Raw genomic sequence first — 18249 nt, 5'->3', positions numbered from 1 at the left:
GAAAAATAATTGCCCAAAGTTCTTAAATTAATTTAACATAAAAACAGGTAATTTTCCGATGAGACATTCCAAGAAAAAAAAAAAAGTGTTATATCCTCTCCACAGGATAATTGTTAACTCACTGATCGGCGGGGGTCCGACCACTGGACCCCATATGGATTGGCAGAACGGGGCACTTTTATCCTTGATAGACTGGAGCAGGAGTGCTCATGCTCAACCATCGCTTCATTTATACCCCATGGGGCTGTGGAGCGCTGCGCTTGGCTTATACCGGCAGCCCCATAGACAATAAATGTAATGGCCTTCGGTGGCGGTGGGTTTTAGTCTCTCGACAACAAGTGGGGGACTGGACTTAGTCTTTAGACAGGAAGTGGGGTCTTTTCCTATCTTCCTGTTGTTTTGTTTATCTGCGTACAAAGCATGACGGAAGAAGGCTTTTAGACACTAGACAATGATAAGAGCGGTGCACACTGGAAAGTGAGGAAAGCTAGTACTAGTACCTGTAGTGCTGGCAGAATGCTGATGAAGAGGAACTGTGTACTCAAAATAGTTAATTGTAACCTACAGAGCTTGTAATTGGGATCATTCCTGGACAGAATAGTCGAGTATGTGAACCAAGAGCAGTTTTTCCTTGTGGTAGGGGATGAGGGCAGTAAGGCCGAGCATTTCTGTAGGTTCTATGTGAAATGACAAGTTGCGCTTTAGTCTTATATGTGTAGGGTCGGTGTTTCTCTATAATTTTGGTGTTTTCCTCCCACTTCTCAGTACCAGCTTAGATCTTTATGCCAATGTGATCCACTGTCAGAGCTTGCCCGGTGTGCAGACCCGGCACAAGGACATCGACATCCTGATTGTGCGGGAGAATACAGAGGGAGAGTACAGCAGCCTGGAGCATGAGGTGAGAGACTGACTGCAGCCTGGAGCATGAGGTGAGAGACCGACTGCAGCCTGGAGCATGAGGTGAGAGACCGACTGCAGCCTGGAGCATGAGGTGAGAGACCGACTGCAGCCTGGAGCATGAGGTGAGAGACCGACTGCAGCCTGGAGCGTGAGGTGAGAGACCGACTGCAGCCTGGAGCGTGAGGTGAGAGACCGACTGCAGCCTGGAGCGTGAGGTGAGAGACCGACTGCAGCCTGGAGCGTGAGGTGAGAGACCGACTGCAGCCTGGAGCGTGAGGTGAGAGACCGACTGCAGCCTGGAGCGTGAGGTGAGAGACCGACTGCAGCCTGGAGCGTGAGGTGAGAGACCGACTGCAGCCTGGAGCGTGAGGTGAGAGACCGACTGCAGCCTGGAGCGTGAGGTGAGAGACCGACTGCAGCCTGGAGCGTGAGGTGAGAGACCGACTGCAGCCTGGAGCGTGAGGTGAGAGACCGACTGCAGCCTGGAGCGTGAGGTGAGAGACCGACTGCAGCCTGGAGCGTGAGGTGAGAGACCGACTGCAGCCTGGAGCGTGAGGTGAGAGACCGACTGCAGCCTGGAGCGTGAGGTGAGAGACCGACTGCAGCCTGGAGCGTGAGGTGAGAGACCGACTGCAGCCTGGAGCGTGAGGTGAGAGACCGACTGCAGCCTGGAGCGTGAGGTGAGAGACCGACTGCAGCCTGGAGCGTGAGGTGAGAGACTGACTGCAGCCTGGAGCGTGAGGTGAGAGACCGACTGCAGCCTGGAGCGTGAGGTGAGAGACCGACTGCAGCCTGGAGCGTGAGGTGAGAGACCGACTGCAGCCTGGAGCGTGAGGTGAGAGACCGACTGCAGCCTGGAGCGTGAGGTGAGAGACCGACTGCAGCCTGGAGCGTGAGGTGAGAGACTGACTGCAGCCTGGAGCGTGAGGTGAGAGACTGACTGCAGCCTGGAGCGTGAGGTGAGAGACTGACTGCAGCCTGGAGCGTGAGGTGAGAGACTGACTGCAGCCTGGAGCGTGAGGTGAGAGACTGACTGCAGCCTGGAGCGTGAGGTGAGAGACTGACTGCAGCCTGGAGCGTGAGGTGAGAGACTGACTGCAGCCTGGAGCGTGAGGTGAGAGACTGACTGCAGCCTGGAGCGTGAGGTGAGAGACTGACTGCAGCCTGGAGCGTGAGGTGAGAGACTGACTGCAGCCTGGAGCGTGAGGTGAGAGACTGACTGCAGCCTGGAGCGTGAGGTGAGAGACTGACTGCAGCCTGGAGCGTGAGGTGAGAGACTGACTGCAGCCTGGAGCGTGAGGTGAGAGACTGACTGCAGCCTGGAGCGTGAGGTGAGAGACTGACTGCAGCCTGGAGCGTGAGGTGAGAGACTGACTGCAGCCTGGAGCGTGAGGTGAGAGACTGACTGCAGCCTGGAGCGTGAGGTGAGAGACTGACTGCAGCCTGGAGCGTGAGGTGAGAGACTGACTGCAGCCTGGAGCGTGAGGTGAGAGACTGACTGCAGCCTGGAGCGTGAGGTGAGAGACTGACTGCAGCCTGGAGCGTGAGGTGAGAGACTGACTGCAGCCTGGAGCGTGAGGTGAGAGACTGACTGCAGCCTGGAGCGTGAGGTGAGAGACTGACTGCAGCCTGGAGCGTGAGGTGAGAGACTGACTGCAGCCTGGAGCGTGAGGTGAGAGACTGACTGCAGCCTGGAGCGTGAGGTGAGAGACTGACTGCAGCCTGGAGCGTGAGGTGAGAGACTGACTGCAGCCTGGAGCGTGAGGTGAGAGACTGACTGCAGCCTGGAGCGTGAGGTGAGAGACTGACTGCAGCCTGGAGCGTGAGGTGAGAGACTGACTGCAGCCTGGAGCGTGAGGTGAGAGACTGACTGCAGCCTGGAGCGTGAGGTGAGAGACTGACTGCAGCCTGGAGCGTGAGGTGAGAGACTGACTGCAGCCTGGAGCGTGAGGTGAGAGACTGACTGCAGCCTGGAGCGTGAGGTGAGAGACTGACTGCAGCCTGGAGCGTGAGGTGAGAGACTGACTGCAGCCTGGAGCGTGAGGTGAGAGACTGACTGCAGCCTGGAGCGTGAGGTGAGAGACTGACTGCAGCCTGGAGCGTGAGGTGAGAGACTGACTGCAGCCTGGAGCGTGAGGTGAGAGACTGACTGCAGCCTGGAGCGTGAGGTGAGAGACTGACTGCAGCCTGGAGCGTGAGGTGAGAGACTGACTGCAGCCTGGAGCGTGAGGTGAGAGACTGACTGCAGCCTGGAGCGTGAGGTGAGAGACTGACTGCAGCCTGGAGCGTGAGGTGAGAGACTGACTGCAGCCTGGAGCGTGAGGTGAGAGACTGACTGCAGCCTGGAGCGTGAGGTGAGAGACTGACTGCAGCCTGGAGCGTGAGGTGAGAGACTGACTGCAGCCTGGAGCGTGAGGTGAGAGACTGACTGCAGCCTGGAGCGTGAGGTGAGAGACTGACTGCAGCCTGGAGCGTGAGGTGAGAGACTGACTGCAGCCTGGAGCGTGAGGTGAGAGACTGACTGCAGCCTGGAGCGTGAGGTGAGAGACTGACTGCAGCCTGGAGCGTGAGGTGAGAGACTGACTGCAGCCTGGAGCGCGAGGTGAGAGACTGACTGCAGCCTGGAGCGCGAGGTGAGAGACTGACTGCAGCCTGGAGCGCGAGGTGAGAGACTGACTGCAGCCTGGAGCGCGAGGTGAGAGACTGACTGCAGCCTGGAGCGCGAGGTGAGAGACTGACTGCAGCCTGGAGCGCGAGGTGAGAGACTGACTGCAGCCTGGAGCGCGAGGTGAGAGACTGACTGCAGCCTGGAGCGCGAGGTGAGAGACTGACTGCAGCCTGGAGCGCGAGGTGAGAGACTGACTGCAGCCTGGAGCGCGAGGTGAGAGACTGACTGCAGCCTGGAGCGCGAGGTGAGAGACTGACTGCAGCCTGGAGCGCGAGGTGAGAGACTGACTGCAGCCTGGAGCGCGAGGTGAGAGACTGACTGCAGCCTGGAGCGCGAGGTGAGAGACTGACTGCAGCCTGGAGCGCGAGGTGAGAGACTGACTGCAGCCTGGAGCGCGAGGTGAGAGACTGACTGCAGCCTGGAGCGCGAGGTGAGAGACTGACTGCAGCCTGGAGCGCGAGGTGAGAGACTGACTGCAGCCTGGAGCGCGAGGTGAGAGACTGACTGCAGCCTGGAGCGCGAGGTGAGAGACTGACTGCAGCCTGGAGCGCGAGGTGAGAGACTGACTGCAGCCTGGAGCGCGAGGTGAGAGACTGACTGCAGCCTGGAGCGCGAGGTGAGAGACTGACTGCAGCCTGGAGCGCGAGGTGAGAGACTGACTGCAGCCTGGAGCGCGAGGTGAGAGACTGACTGCAGCCTGGAGCGCGAGGTGAGAGACTGACTGCAGCCTGGAGCGCGAGGTGAGAGACTGACTGCAGCCTGGAGCGCGAGGTGAGAGACTGACTGCAGCCTGGAGCGCGAGGTGAGAGACTGACTGCAGCCTGGAGCGCGAGGTGAGAGACTGACTGCAGCCTGGAGCGCGAGGTGAGAGACTGACTGCAGCCTGGAGCGCGAGGTGAGAGACTGACTGCAGCCTGGAGCGCGAGGTGAGAGACTGACTGCAGCCTGGAGCGCGAGGTGAGAGACTGACTGCAGCCTGGAGCGCGAGGTGAGAGACTGACTGCAGCCTGGAGCGCGAGGTGAGAGACTGACTGCAGCCTGGAGCGCGAGGTGAGAGACTGACTGCAGCCTGGAGCGCGAGGTGAGAGACTGACTGCAGCCTGGAGCGCGAGGTGAGAGACTGACTGCAGCCTGGAGCGCGAGGTGAGAGACTGACTGCAGCCTGGAGCGCGAGGTGAGAGACTGACTGCAGCCTGGAGCGCGAGGTGAGAGACTGACTGCAGCCTGGAGCGCGAGGTGAGAGACTGACTGCAGCCTGGAGCGCGAGGTGAGAGACTGACTGCAGCCTGGAGCGCGAGGTGAGAGACTGACTGCAGCCTGGAGCGCGAGGTGAGAGACTGACTGCAGCCTGGAGCGCGAGGTGAGAGACTGACTGCAGCCTGGAGCGCGAGGTGAGAGACTGACTGCAGCCTGGAGCGCGAGGTGAGAGACTGACTGCAGCCTGGAGCGCGAGGTGAGAGACTGACTGCAGCCTGGAGCGCGAGGTGAGAGACTGACTGCAGCCTGGAGCGCGAGGTGAGAGACTGACTGCAGCCTGGAGCGCGAGGTGAGAGACTGACTGCAGCCTGGAGCGCGAGGTGAGAGACTGACTGCAGCCTGGAGCGCGAGGTGAGAGACTGACTGCAGCCTGGAGCGCGAGGTGAGAGACTGACTGCAGCCTGGAGCGCGAGGTGAGAGACTGACTGCAGCCTGGAGCGCGAGGTGAGAGACTGACTGCAGCCTGGAGCGCGAGGTGAGAGACTGACTGCAGCCTGGAGCGCGAGGTGAGAGACTGACTGCAGCCTGGAGCGCGAGGTGAGAGACTGACTGCAGCCTGGAGCGCGAGGTGAGAGACTGACTGCAGCCTGGAGCGCGAGGTGAGAGACTGACTGCAGCCTGGAGCGCGAGGTGAGAGACTGACTGCAGCCTGGAGCGCGAGGTGAGAGACTGACTGCAGCCTGGAGCGCGAGGTGAGAGACTGACTGCAGCCTGGAGCGCGAGGTGAGAGACTGACTGCAGCCTGGAGCGCGAGGTGAGAGACTGACTGCAGCCTGGAGCGCGAGGTGAGAGACTGACTGCAGCCTGGAGCGCGAGGTGAGAGACTGACTGCAGCCTGGAGCGCGAGGTGAGAGACTGACTGCAGCCTGGAGCGCGAGGTGAGAGACTGACTGCAGCCTGGAGCGTGAGGTGAGAGACTGACTGCAGCCGGGGAGGAGGGAGAGGACAGCCGCCTGGAGCGTGAGGGGAGGGACTGTCTGCAGCCGGGGAGGAGGGAGAGTACAGCAGCATTGTCTGATCGCTTGTTCTGCATACTGCAATCCCATGGCTTCACAGGAGGACCAACATGTTAGCCTCAGATGTCTTCCGCAGGCCCTTCTGACTACCAAGACAACCCGTTGGCACGAGCGATGTGTACGAAAAGGCGTGCCCCCTAGTCCAGGCACCATAAATACCGCTTTCTCTTTAACATTGGCATGTAAGGCAATAACAGCAGCGATATGAGCCAGAGCTGACCGATGACATGTTAGAGGCAGCTGTCGGCTGTGTAACACAGTCTGTATCTTGCAGGAATGGCTCAGCCCGATCCATACCCAGACACCCAACTTACGACAGACATACCAATCTGTCCCATGCCGGAACTGTAAAGCGTATGAATGACTACAATACAAGGCCCGTGAAGCATCGCCTATATGAGTCATCATATGTGCCTTGTATTACAGAGTGTGTCCGGTGTGGTGGAGAGTCTGAAGATTATCACCCGGACTAACTCGCTGCGTATTGCTGACTATGCTTTCAAACTGGCCCGGGAGAAAGGACGAAAGAAGATCACGGCCGTGCACAAGGCCAACATCATGTAGGTTATGGATTCGGAAGTGGGCAGTCTGCATTCTGCACGCCGGCCACTTCTGACTTCTCCAATGTCTCCGCAGGAAACTGGGGGATGGTCTGTTCCTCCAATGCTGCAAGGAGGTCGCGTCTGGTTACCCGGATATCGCCTTTGAGAGTATGATCGTCGACAACACCACAATGCAGGTAAGCATGGTGGCATCCATGAGTATTCGGCTAACAGGCAGTGGGACCAGGGCAGGTTTGGGCTGATGTATCTCTGTGATGTGGGGTAATTACACCAGATTAATATCCTCCTGATGGGCCAGTCATTGGCAAAGAGACCATAGTGAACCCCCAAGGCATCAGAGGGATGGGATGTGGCCCCACCTCCCTGTTACATATATGGACCCCCCTTTCGAAGCCTTTTCAGCAGCAGTACTGGGGCATCTACATCTTGCACCCACATTTACTATTGATGCACCTTTGTTTGTTTGTTTTTTTCAGCTCGTGTCCAACCCCCAGCAGTTCGATGTCATGGTGATGCCCAACCTGTACGGGAACATAGTTAATAACGTCTGCGCCGGGCTGGTCGGTGGCCCCGGCCTCGTACCCGGGGCGAACTATGGCAGCGTGTATGCTGTATTCGAAACAGTAAGATGCCTATTAATAATCTAACTGGACTTTTTTTTAAAGGAGCATGCCATAAATATTCTATAGGTGAGGCCCTTCCCTATCAGGAGAACAGCCAGTACTTTTGGTTCTCCCAAGGGGAGATATCCTCTCATACGATGCTTCCATGGCCGTCTTGGTGCCAAGCCATGGTTTATTGGGTCCAACCCCATGAAATGGGCATCCCTATGGAGCCCAATCCATACTATCACCTGGCATCTGAATTTCTGCATCACAAATCTCCCTGAATCCTTTATCTTTTAGGCAACCAGGAACACGGGGAAGAGCATAGCCAACAAGAACATTGCCAACCCCACCGCGATGCTGCTGGCCAGCTGCATGATGTTGGACCATCTGAAGTACGAGCTGCTCCTCCTATCTGAATACCATCTATACTCGATCCTGCAGACGGCGTATTGGGTGTGATGAAGCCTCTCTTGTTTTGGCAGGTTGCACAGTTACGCGGCCTCCATTCGTAAGGCGATCCTGGGCAGTATGAACGAGCACCGGGTAAGTCCAGCAGGTCCTTGGACCCGCACCAGGTGGACCACGCTGAGACCCCCTATATCTGACCACTGCCCTTTGCCCAGCAGTCATCACCATGAACCTAAAGATACAAGGATGGCAACTATTTCCCCTATTCCAGACTGCCCCACATGCAGAATACAGGCTGCAGGCTGATCTTGCATTTTCTGAAGTTGTCTATCAATTACTTATCTTTTCCTGACAGATGCACACTCCAGATATTGGGGGTCAGGGCACCACCTCAGAAGTGGTCCAGTCCATTTGCCGGCAGATTATTGTGAAAAATGGCCGTGCCGTCACTGTTTAGGAGGTAAGGTGACAATTTGTGAGGTTTGCCGTGTAATGTGTATATCGATGATGTCACCTTGATAATATAATCGTTTCAATAAAAAATTACGCCCTATGAGGGTTAATTCTGACTAAATTTTAGCGTTGGTACTGCGGTTGCAATTTTCAGCGTGACCGTGGACCTCCTGCCCGGATCTTACGGCATCATATAAGTCATTGATGCTGTGCCCTTGGGTCCTTAGATCCGCGGAGGGCCAGCTGGGAATTGTGTCCGTAATAAAGACGCTAACATTTTGTGTTCTGAATTAGCCTCTAAACACATTTGCGAGATTAATTTTTATTTCCACACAGGTTTACAGACTTAGAAAATAACAAACACAGCTGTGCTGACCCTCCCCTGGTCCAGCGCTGCGCATCTGCCACTGTTTTTGTTGACTGGCTGCAGCATTCATGTTCATGTCGTCAGCGCTGGAGCCTATCAATTGGCTCCGCAACTTCTGCCGTCTACAGCTGTATACTGTAACCCTGAGCCAAGTGATTGTTGGTGACGTCAGGACCACAGCCAAAGACCGGAGCGGACCCTCCTGAAAAAGACAACGTGTGTACATACCCTTACAGCTGTTTGTTATCTTCTACGTTTGCAAGCCGATGCGAAAACAAAAAAATAATCCTAGACAACCACTTTAAAGAAGAACTCTATGTGGCTCGGAAGTTAAAGGGGTATTCTAATCTGAAACATTGACCTATTCCCCCCACCCTCTATATTGTTACTTTTCAGACCTATTCCCGCCACCCTCTATACTGTTACACTGCAGACCTATTCCCCCCACCCTCTATACCGTTACACTGCAGACCTATTCCCCCCACCCTCTATACTGTTACACTGCAGACCTATTCCCTCCACCCTCTATACTTTACACTGCAGACCTATTCCCCCCACCCTCTATACTGTTACACTGCAGACCTATTCCCCCCACCCTCTATACTGTTACGCAGCAGACCTATTCCCCCCACCCTCTATACTGTTACACTGCAGACCTATTCCCCCCCACCCTCTATACCGTTACACTGGAGACCTATTCCCCCCATCCTCTATACCGTTACACTGCAGACCTATTCCCCCCACCCTCTATACTGTTACACTGCAGACCTATTCCCCCCACCCTCTATACTGTTACACAGCAGACCTATTCCCCCCACCCTCTATACTGTTAAACAGCAGACCTATTCCCCCCACCCTCTATACTGTTACACAGCAGACCTATTCCCCCCACCCTCTATACCGTTACACTGCAGACCTATTCCCCCCACCCTCTATACTGTTACGCAGCAGACCTATTCCCCCCACCCTCTATACTGTTACCCTGCAGACCTATTCCCCCCCACCCTCTATACCGTTACACTGGAGACCTATTCCCCCCATCCTCTATACCGTTACACTGCAGACCTATTCCCCCCACCCTCTATACTGTTACACTGCAGACCTATTCCCCCCACCCTCTATACTGTTACACTGCAGACCTATTCCCCCACCCTCTATACTGTTACACTGCAGACCTATTCCCCCCCACCCTCTATACCGTTACACTGCAGACCTATTCCCCCCACCCTCTATACTGTTACACTGCAGACCTATTCCCCCCACCCTCTATACTGTTACACTGCAGACCTATTCCCCCCACCCTCTATACTGTTACACTGCAGACCTATTCCCTCCACCCTCTATACTTTACACTGCAGACCTATTCCCCCCATCCTCTATACCGTTACACTGCAGACCTATTCCCCCCACCCTCTATACTGTTACGCAGCAGACCTATTCCCCCCACCCTCTATACTGTTACACTGCAGACCTATTCCCCCCCACCCTCTATACCGTTACACTGGAGACCTATTCCCCCCATCCTCTATACCGTTACACTGCAGACCTATTCCCCCCACCCTCTATACTGTTACACTGCAGACCTATTCCCCCCACCCTCTATACTGTTACACAGCAGACCTATTCCCCCCACCCTCTATACTGTTACACAGCAGACCTATTCCCCCCACCCTCTATACTGTTACACAGCAGACCTATTCCCCCCACCCTCTATACCGTTACACTGCAGACCTATTCCCCCCACCCTCTATACTGTTACGCAGCAGACCTATTCCCCCCACCCTCTATACTGTTACCCTGCAGACCTATTCCCCCCCACCCTCTATACCGTTACACTGGAGACCTATTCCCCCCATCCTCTATACCGTTACACTGCAGACCTATTCCCCCCACCCTCTATACTGTTACACTGCAGACCTATTCCCCCCACCCTCTATACTGTTACACTGCAGACCTATTCCCCCACCCTCTATACTGTTACACTGCAGACCTATTCCCCCCCACCCTCTATACCGTTACACTGCAGACCTATTCCCCCCACCCTCTATACCGTTACACTGCAGACCTATTCCCCCCACCCTCTATACTGTTACACTGCAGACCTATTCCCCCCACCCTCTATACTGTTACACTGCAGACCTATTCCCCCCACCCTCTATACTGTTACACTGCAGACCTATTCCCCCCACCCTCTATACTGTTACACTGCAGACCTATTCCCCCCACCCTCTATACCGTTACAATGCAGACCTATCCCCCCCCCACCCTCTATACTGTTACACTGCAGACCTATTCCCCCCACCCTCTATACTGTTACACTGCAGACCTATTCCCCCCACCCTCTATACTGTTACACTGCAGACCTATTCCCCCCACCCTCTATACTGTTACACTGCAGACCTATTCCCCCCACCCTCTATACTGTTACACTGCAGACCTATTCCCCCCACCCTCTATACCGTTACAATGCAGACCTATTCCCCCCCCCACCCTCTATACTGTTACACTGCAGACCTATTCCCCCCACCCTCTATACCGTTACAATGCAGACCTATTCCCCCCCCCCACCCTCTATACCGTTACAATGCAGACCTATCCCCCCCCCCACCCTCTATACTGTTACACTGCAGACCTATTCCCCCCACCCTCTATACCGTTACACTGCAGACCTATTCCCCCCCCACACTCTATACTGTTACACTGCAGACCTATTCCCCCCCACCCTCTATACCGTTACACTGCAGACCTATTCCCCCCCATCCTCTATACTGTTACACTGCAGACCTATTCCCCCCACCCTCTATACTGTTACACTGCAGACCTATTCCCCCCACCCTCTATACTGTTACACTGCAGACCTATTCCCCCCACCCTCTATACTGTTACACTGCAGACCTATTCCCCCCACCCTCTATACCGTTACACTGCAGACCTATTCCCCCCACCCTCTATACTGTTACACAGCAGACCTATTCCCTCCACCCTCTATACTGTTACACTGCAGACCTATTCCCCCCACCCTCTATACTGTTACACTGCAGACCTATTCCCCCCACCCTCTATACTGTTACACTGCAGACCTATTCCCCCCACCCTCTATACTGTTACACAGCAGACCTATTCCCCCCACCCTCTATACTGTTACACAGCAGACCTATTCCCCCCACCCTCTATACTGTTACACTGCAGACCTATTCCCCCCACCCTCTATACTGTTACGCAGCAGACCTATTCCCCCCACCCTCTATACTGTTACCCTGCAGACCTATTCCCCCCCACCCTCTATACCGTTACACTGGAGACCTATTCCCCCCATCCTCTATACCGTTACACTGCAGACCTATTCCCCCCACCCTCTATACTGTTACACTGCAGACCTATTCCCCCCACCCTCTATACTGTTACACTGCAGACCTATTCCCCCACCCTCTATACTGTTACACTGCAGACCTATTCCCCCCCACCCTCTATACCGTTACACTGCAGACCTATTCCCCCCACCCTCTATACTGTTACACTGCAGACCTATTCCCCCCACCCTCTATACTGTTACACTGCAGACCTATTCCCCCCACCCTCTATACTGTTACACTGCAGACCTATTCCCCCCACCCTCTATACCGTTACACTGCAGACCTATTCCCCCCACCCTCTATACCGTTACAATGCAGACCTATCCCCCCCCCCCCACCCTCTATACTGTTACACTGCAGACCTATTCCCCCCACCCTCTATACTGTTACACTGCAGACCTATTCCCCCCACCCTCTATACTGTTACACTGCAGACCTATTCCCCCCACCCTCTATACTGTTACACTGCAGACCTATTCCCCCCACCCTCTATACTGTTACACTGCAGACCTATTCCCCCCACCCTCTATACCGTTACAATGCAGACCTATTCCCCCCCCCCACCCTCTATACTGTTACACTGCAGACCTATTCCCCCCACCCTCTATACCGTTACAATGCAGACCTATTCCCCCCCCCCACCCTCTATACCGTTACAATGCAGACCTATCCCCCCCCCCCACCCTCTATACTGTTACACTGCAGACCTATTCCCCCCACCCTCTATACCGTTACACTGCAGACCTATTCCCCCCCCACACTCTATACTGTTACACTGCAGACCTATTCCCCCCCACCCTCTATACCGTTACACTGCAGACCTATTCCCCCCCATCCTCTATACTGTTACACTGCAGACCTATTCCCCCCACCCTCTATACTGTTACACTGCAGACCTATTCCCCCCACCCTCTATACTGTTACACTGCAGACCTATTCCCCCCCACCCTCTATACTGTTACACTGCTGACCTATTCCCCCCACCCTCTATACTGTTACACTGCAGACCTATTCCCCCCACCCTCTATACTGTTACACTGCAGACCTATTCCCCCCACCCTCTATACCGTTACACTGCAGACCTATTCCCCCCACCCTCTATACTGTTACACAGCAGACCTATTCCCTCCACCCTCTATACTGTTACACTGCAGACCTATTCCCCCCACCCTCTATACTGTTACACAGCAGACCTATTCCCTCCACCCTCTATACTGTTACACTGCAGACCTATTCCCCCCACCCTCTATACTGTTACACTGCAGACCTATTCCCCCCACCCTCTATACTGTTACACTGCAGACCTATTCCCCCCACCCTCTATACTGTTACACTGCAGACCTATTCCCCCCACCCTCTATACCGTTACACTGCAGACCTATTCCCCCCCACCCTCTATACTGTTACACTGCAGACCTATTCCCCCCCACCCTCTATACCGTTACACTGCAGACCTATTCCCCCCATCCTCTATACTGTTACACTGCAGACCTATTCCCCCCACCCTCTATACTGTTACACTGCAGACCTATTCCCCCCACCCTCTATACTGTTACACTGCAGACCTATTCCCCCCACCCTCTATACTGTTACACTGCAGACCTATTCCCCCCACCCTCTATACTGTTACACTGCAGACCTATTCCCCCCACCCTCTATACTGTTACACTGCAGACCTATTCCCCCCACCCTCTATACTGTTACACAGCAGACCTATTCCCTCCACCCTCTATACTGTTACACTGCAGACCTATTCCCCCCACCCTCTATACTGTTACACTGCAGACCTATTCCCCCCACCCTCTATACTGTTACACTGCAGACCTATTCCCCCCACCCTCTATACCGTTACACTGGAGACCTATTCCCCCCATCCTCTATACCGTTACACTGCAGACCTATTCCCCCCACCCTCTATACTGTTACACTGCAGACCTATTCCCCCCACCCTCTATACTGTTACACTGCAGACCTATTCCCCCCACCCTCTATACTGTTACACTGCAGACCTATTCCCCCCTCCCTCTACAGTCATGGCCAAAAGTTTTGAGAATGACACCAAAATTATATTTTCACATGATCTGCTGGCCTCTGGTTTTTATTAGTGTTTGTCTGATGTTTATATCACATACAGAAATATAATTGTAATCATATTATGAGTACCAATAGGTTATATTGACCGTTAGAATGAGTTAATGCAGCAAGTCAATATTTGCAGTGTTGCCCCTTCTTCTTCAAGACCTCTGTAATTCTCCCTGGCATGCTCTCAATCAACTTTTGGACCATATCCTGACTGATAGCAGTCCATTCTTGCATAATCAATGCTTGCATTTTGCCAGAATTTGTTGGTTTTTGTTTGTCCACCCGTCTCTTGATTATTGACCACAAGTTCTCAATGGGATTAAGATCTGGGGAGTTTCCAGGCCATGGACCCAAAATCTCTATGTTTTGTTCCAAGAGCCATTTAGTTATCACCTTTGCTTTATGGCAAGGTGCTCCATCATGCTGGAAAAGGCATTGTTGGGCGCCAAACTGCTCTTGGACGGTTGGGAGAAGTTGCTCTTGGAGGACATTCTGGTACCATTCTTTATTCATGGCTGTGTTTTTAGGCAAGACTGTGAGTGAGCCGATTCCCTTGGCTGAGAAGCAACCCCACACATGAATGGTTTCAGGATGCTTTACAGTGGGCATGAGACAAGACTGGTGGTAGCGCTCACCTCTTCTTCTCCGAATAAGCTGTTTTCCAGATGTCCCAAACAATCGAAAAGGGGATTCATCAGAGAAAATGACTTTGCCCCAGTCCTCAGCAGTCCACTCCCTGTACCTTTTGCAGAATATCAGTCGGTCCCTGATGTTTTTTCTGGAGAGAAGTGGCTTCTTTGCTGCCCTCCTTGAAACCAGCCCTTGCTCAAAGAGTCTCCGCCTCACAGTGCGTGCAGAAGCACTCACACCAGCCTGCTGCCATTCCTGAGCAAGCTCGGCACTGCTGGTAGTCCGATCCCGCAGCTGAAACAGTTTTAAGATACGGTCCTGGCGCTTGCTGGTCTTTCTTGGGCACCCTGGAGCCTTTTTGACAACAATGGAAGCTCTCTCCTTGAAGTTCTTGATGATGCGATAGATTGTTGACTGAAGTGCAATCTTTGTAGCTGCGATACTCTTCCCTGTTAGGCCATTTTTGTGCAGTGCAATGATGGCTGCACGTGTTTCTTTAGAGATAACCATGGTTAACTGAAGAGAAACAATGATACCAAGATCCAGCCTCCTTTTAAAGTGTCCAGTGATGTCATTCTTACTTAATCATGACTGATTGATCGCCAGCCCTGTCCTCATCAACACCCACACCTGTGTTAATGGATCAATCACTAAAACGATGTTAGCTGCTCCTTTTAAGGCAGGACTGCAATGATGTTGAAATGTGTTTTGGGGGCTAAAGTTCATTTTCTGGGCAAATATTGACTTTGTAAGTACAGTAATTGCTGTTAAGCTGATCACTCTTTGACATTCAGGAGTATATGCAAATTGCCATTACAAAAAATGAAGCAGTAAACTTTGGAAAAATTACTATTTGTCTCATTCTCAATACTTTTGGCCATGACTGTATACTGTTACACTGCAGACCTATTCCCCCCACCCTCTATACCGTTACACCGCAGACCTATTCCCCCCACCCTCTATACTGTTACACAGCAGACCTATTCCCCCCACCCTCTATACTGTTACACTGCAGACCTATTCCCCCCCACCCTCTATACCGTTACACTGGAGACCTATTCCCCCCATCCTCTATACCGTTACACTGCAGACCTATTCCCCCCACCCTCTATACTGTTACACTGCAGACCTATTCCCCCCACCCTCTATACTGTTACACTGCAGACCTATTCCCCCCACCCTCTATACTGTTACACAGCAGACCTATTCCCCCCACCCTCTATACTGTTACACAGCAGACCTATTCCCCCCACCCTCTATACTGTTACACAGCAGACCTATACCACCATCCTCTATACTGTTACACTGCAGACCTATTCCCCCCACCCTCTATACCTTTACACCGCAGACCTATTCCCGCCACCCTCTATACCTTTACACTGCAGACCTATTCCCCCCACCCTCTATACTGTTACACTGCAGACCTATTCCCCCCACCCTCTATACTGTTACACTGCAGACCTATTCCCGCCACCCTCTATACCGTTACACTGCAGACCTATTCCCGCCACCCTCTATACTGTTACACTGCAGACCTATTCCCGCCACCCTCTATACTGTTACACTGCAGACCTACTCCCGCCACCCTCTATACCAGGGGTCTCAAACACGCGGCCCGCGGGCCGCATGCGGCCCCTGAGGCTGCTTTATGCGGCCCGCAGGCACAGACCCCTTGACGATCCCGACCTGGTCCAGGAGGAGCCGCCGACAGCAGCGCTGCATTGCCGCACAGAGACTGTCTCCCAGCACTGCATTTCCAATGTCAGCCGCTGGCCAATCAGAGGCCAGCAGCTGATATCTGCGTGTCGGCGCAGCGAGTATGACGTCATTGCCATATGCAGATGTCAGCTGCTGGCCTCTGATTGGCCGGCGGCTGACATTGAAAATGCAGTGCTGGGAGACAGTCTCTGTGCGGCAATGCAGCGCTGCTGTCGGCGGCTCCTCCTGGACCAGGTCGGGATCGTCAAGGGGTCGGACTCTGTGGTGCCTGCGGGCCACATCTGCAGGAAGGCCGCCGAGGGAACGGAGGACAGGTGAGAATCATCTTTTTTTTTTCTATTTTATGTGTGTGAAGAACAGCACAGGGGGCACAGAGCCACAAGAGGGGACCTGGATGGGGCACATAGCCACAAGAGGGGACCTGGATGGGGCACATAGCCACAAGAGGGGACCTGGATGGGGCACATAGCCACAAGAGGGGACCTGGATGGGGCACATAGCCACAAGAGGGGACCTGGATGGGGCACATAGCCACAAGAGGGGACCTGGATGGGGCACATAGCCACAAGAGGGGACCTGGATGGGGCACATAGCCACAAGAGGGGACCTGGATGGGGCACATAGCCACAAGAGGGGACCTGGATGGGGCACATAGCCACAAGAGGGGACCTGGATGGGGCACATAGCCACAAGAGGGGACCTGGATGGGGCACATAGCCACAAGAGGGGACCTGGATGGGGCACAGAGCCACAAGAGGGGACCTGGATGGGGCACAGAGCCACAAGAGGGGACCTGGATGGGGCACATAGCCACAAGATGTGGACCTGGATGGGGCACATAGCCACAAGATGTGGACCGGGATGGGGCACATAGCCACAAGATGGGGACCGGGATGGGGCACAGAGCCACAAGATGGGGACCGGGATGGGGCACAGAGCCACAAGATGGGGACCGGGATGGGGCACAGAGCCACAAGATGGGGACCTGGATAGGGCACAGAGCCACAAGATGGGGACCGGGATGGGGCACAGAGCCACAAGAGGGGACCTGGATGGGGCACAGAGCCACAAGAGGGGACCTGGATGGGGCACAGAGCCACAAGAGGGGACCTGGATGGGGCACATTGCCACAGGATGGGGACCTGGATGGGGCACATAGCCCCAAGATGGGGACCTGGATGAGGCACATTAGTACAAGATGGGCGCCAGGATGGGGATCGTTGCCACAGGATGGGGACCTGGATGGGGCACATAGCCACAAGATGGGGACCTGGATGGGGCACAGAACCACAAGATGGGGACCTGGATGGGGCACAGAGCCACAAGATGGGGACCAGAGCCACAAGATGGGGACCTGGATGGGGAACATTGCCACAGGATGGGGACCTGGATGGGGCACAGAGCCACAAGATGGGGACCAGAGCCACAAGATGGGGACCTGGATGGGGAACGTTGCCACAGGATGGGGACCTGGATGGGGCACATTAGTACAAGATGGGGACTTGGATGGGGAACATTTCTACAAGATGTTTTCCATTATTACTATATGATGCTAATTGTAAGACAATATTACTGTATGTGGCCAATTGGGGGAAATAAAATTGTAAAAAAAATAAAAAATAAAATAAAGCATGAAAAAATATTGGGCACTAAAAATGCTGTTTTATATGTAAACTAAAGTAAACACAAAAAAGTGCACGTTTATTATCGCCACATCCATAACGACCCAAGCCATAAAAAAATAAACACGGCAAAAATGTTCAAAAGGTGTATACAAAAAAAATGGTATCACTAAAAATGTCACATTGAACAAAGAATGCGGCCCCCCAAATTCAAATTTTTTCCATGTGCGGCCCATATACCCAGCCGAGTTTGAGACCCCTGCTCTATACTGTTACACTGCAGACCTATTCCCCCCTCTATACTGATACACTGCAGACCTATTCCCGCCACCCTCTATACCGTTACACTGCAGACCTATTCCCCCCCACCCTCTATACTGTTACACTGCAGACCTATTCCCCCCCATCCTCTATACAGTTACACTGCAGACCTATTCCCCCCCACCCTCTATACCGTTACACTGCAGACCTATTCCCCCCACCCTCTATACTGTTACACTGCAGACCTATACCCCCCATCCTCTATACTGTTACACTGCAGACGTATTCCCCCCCACCCTCTATACCGTTACACTGCAGACCTATTCCCGCCACCCTCTATTA

General features: G+C 54.0%; 1 protein-coding gene across 2 annotated transcripts in view; it reads left to right on the top strand.

Moving 5' to 3' along the window:
• The window catches only part of IDH3G (isocitrate dehydrogenase (NAD(+)) 3 non-catalytic subunit gamma), a 44502-nt gene that overhangs the window by 5892 nt on the left and 20361 nt on the right, over positions 1 to 18249 (top strand). For both annotated transcript variants that reach the window (XM_073639819.1, XM_073639818.1), the window contains 7 exons: positions 766 to 898; positions 6268 to 6401; positions 6478 to 6580; positions 6881 to 7027; positions 7310 to 7404; positions 7495 to 7555; positions 7776 to 7880. In XM_073639819.1, the coding sequence (XP_073495920.1) occupies positions 766 to 898; positions 6268 to 6401; positions 6478 to 6580; positions 6881 to 7027; positions 7310 to 7404; positions 7495 to 7555; positions 7776 to 7877 (775 nt within the window). In that variant the 3' untranslated portion in view covers positions 7878 to 7880. The remainder of the gene's footprint in view (positions 1 to 765; positions 899 to 6267; positions 6402 to 6477; positions 6581 to 6880; positions 7028 to 7309; positions 7405 to 7494; positions 7556 to 7775; positions 7881 to 18249) is intronic.

The sequence above is a fragment of the Phyllobates terribilis genome, unplaced genomic scaffold (genome assembly GCF_046119375.1).
Source record: "Phyllobates terribilis strain yellow unplaced genomic scaffold, ASM4611937v1 Scaffold_7__3_contigs__length_470593459, whole genome shotgun sequence".
Lineage (NCBI taxonomy): Eukaryota > Metazoa > Chordata > Amphibia > Anura > Dendrobatidae > Phyllobates > Phyllobates terribilis.
The sequence above is the reverse complement of the archived record's forward strand: the minus strand, read 5'-3'. Positions and strand labels throughout refer to the sequence as shown.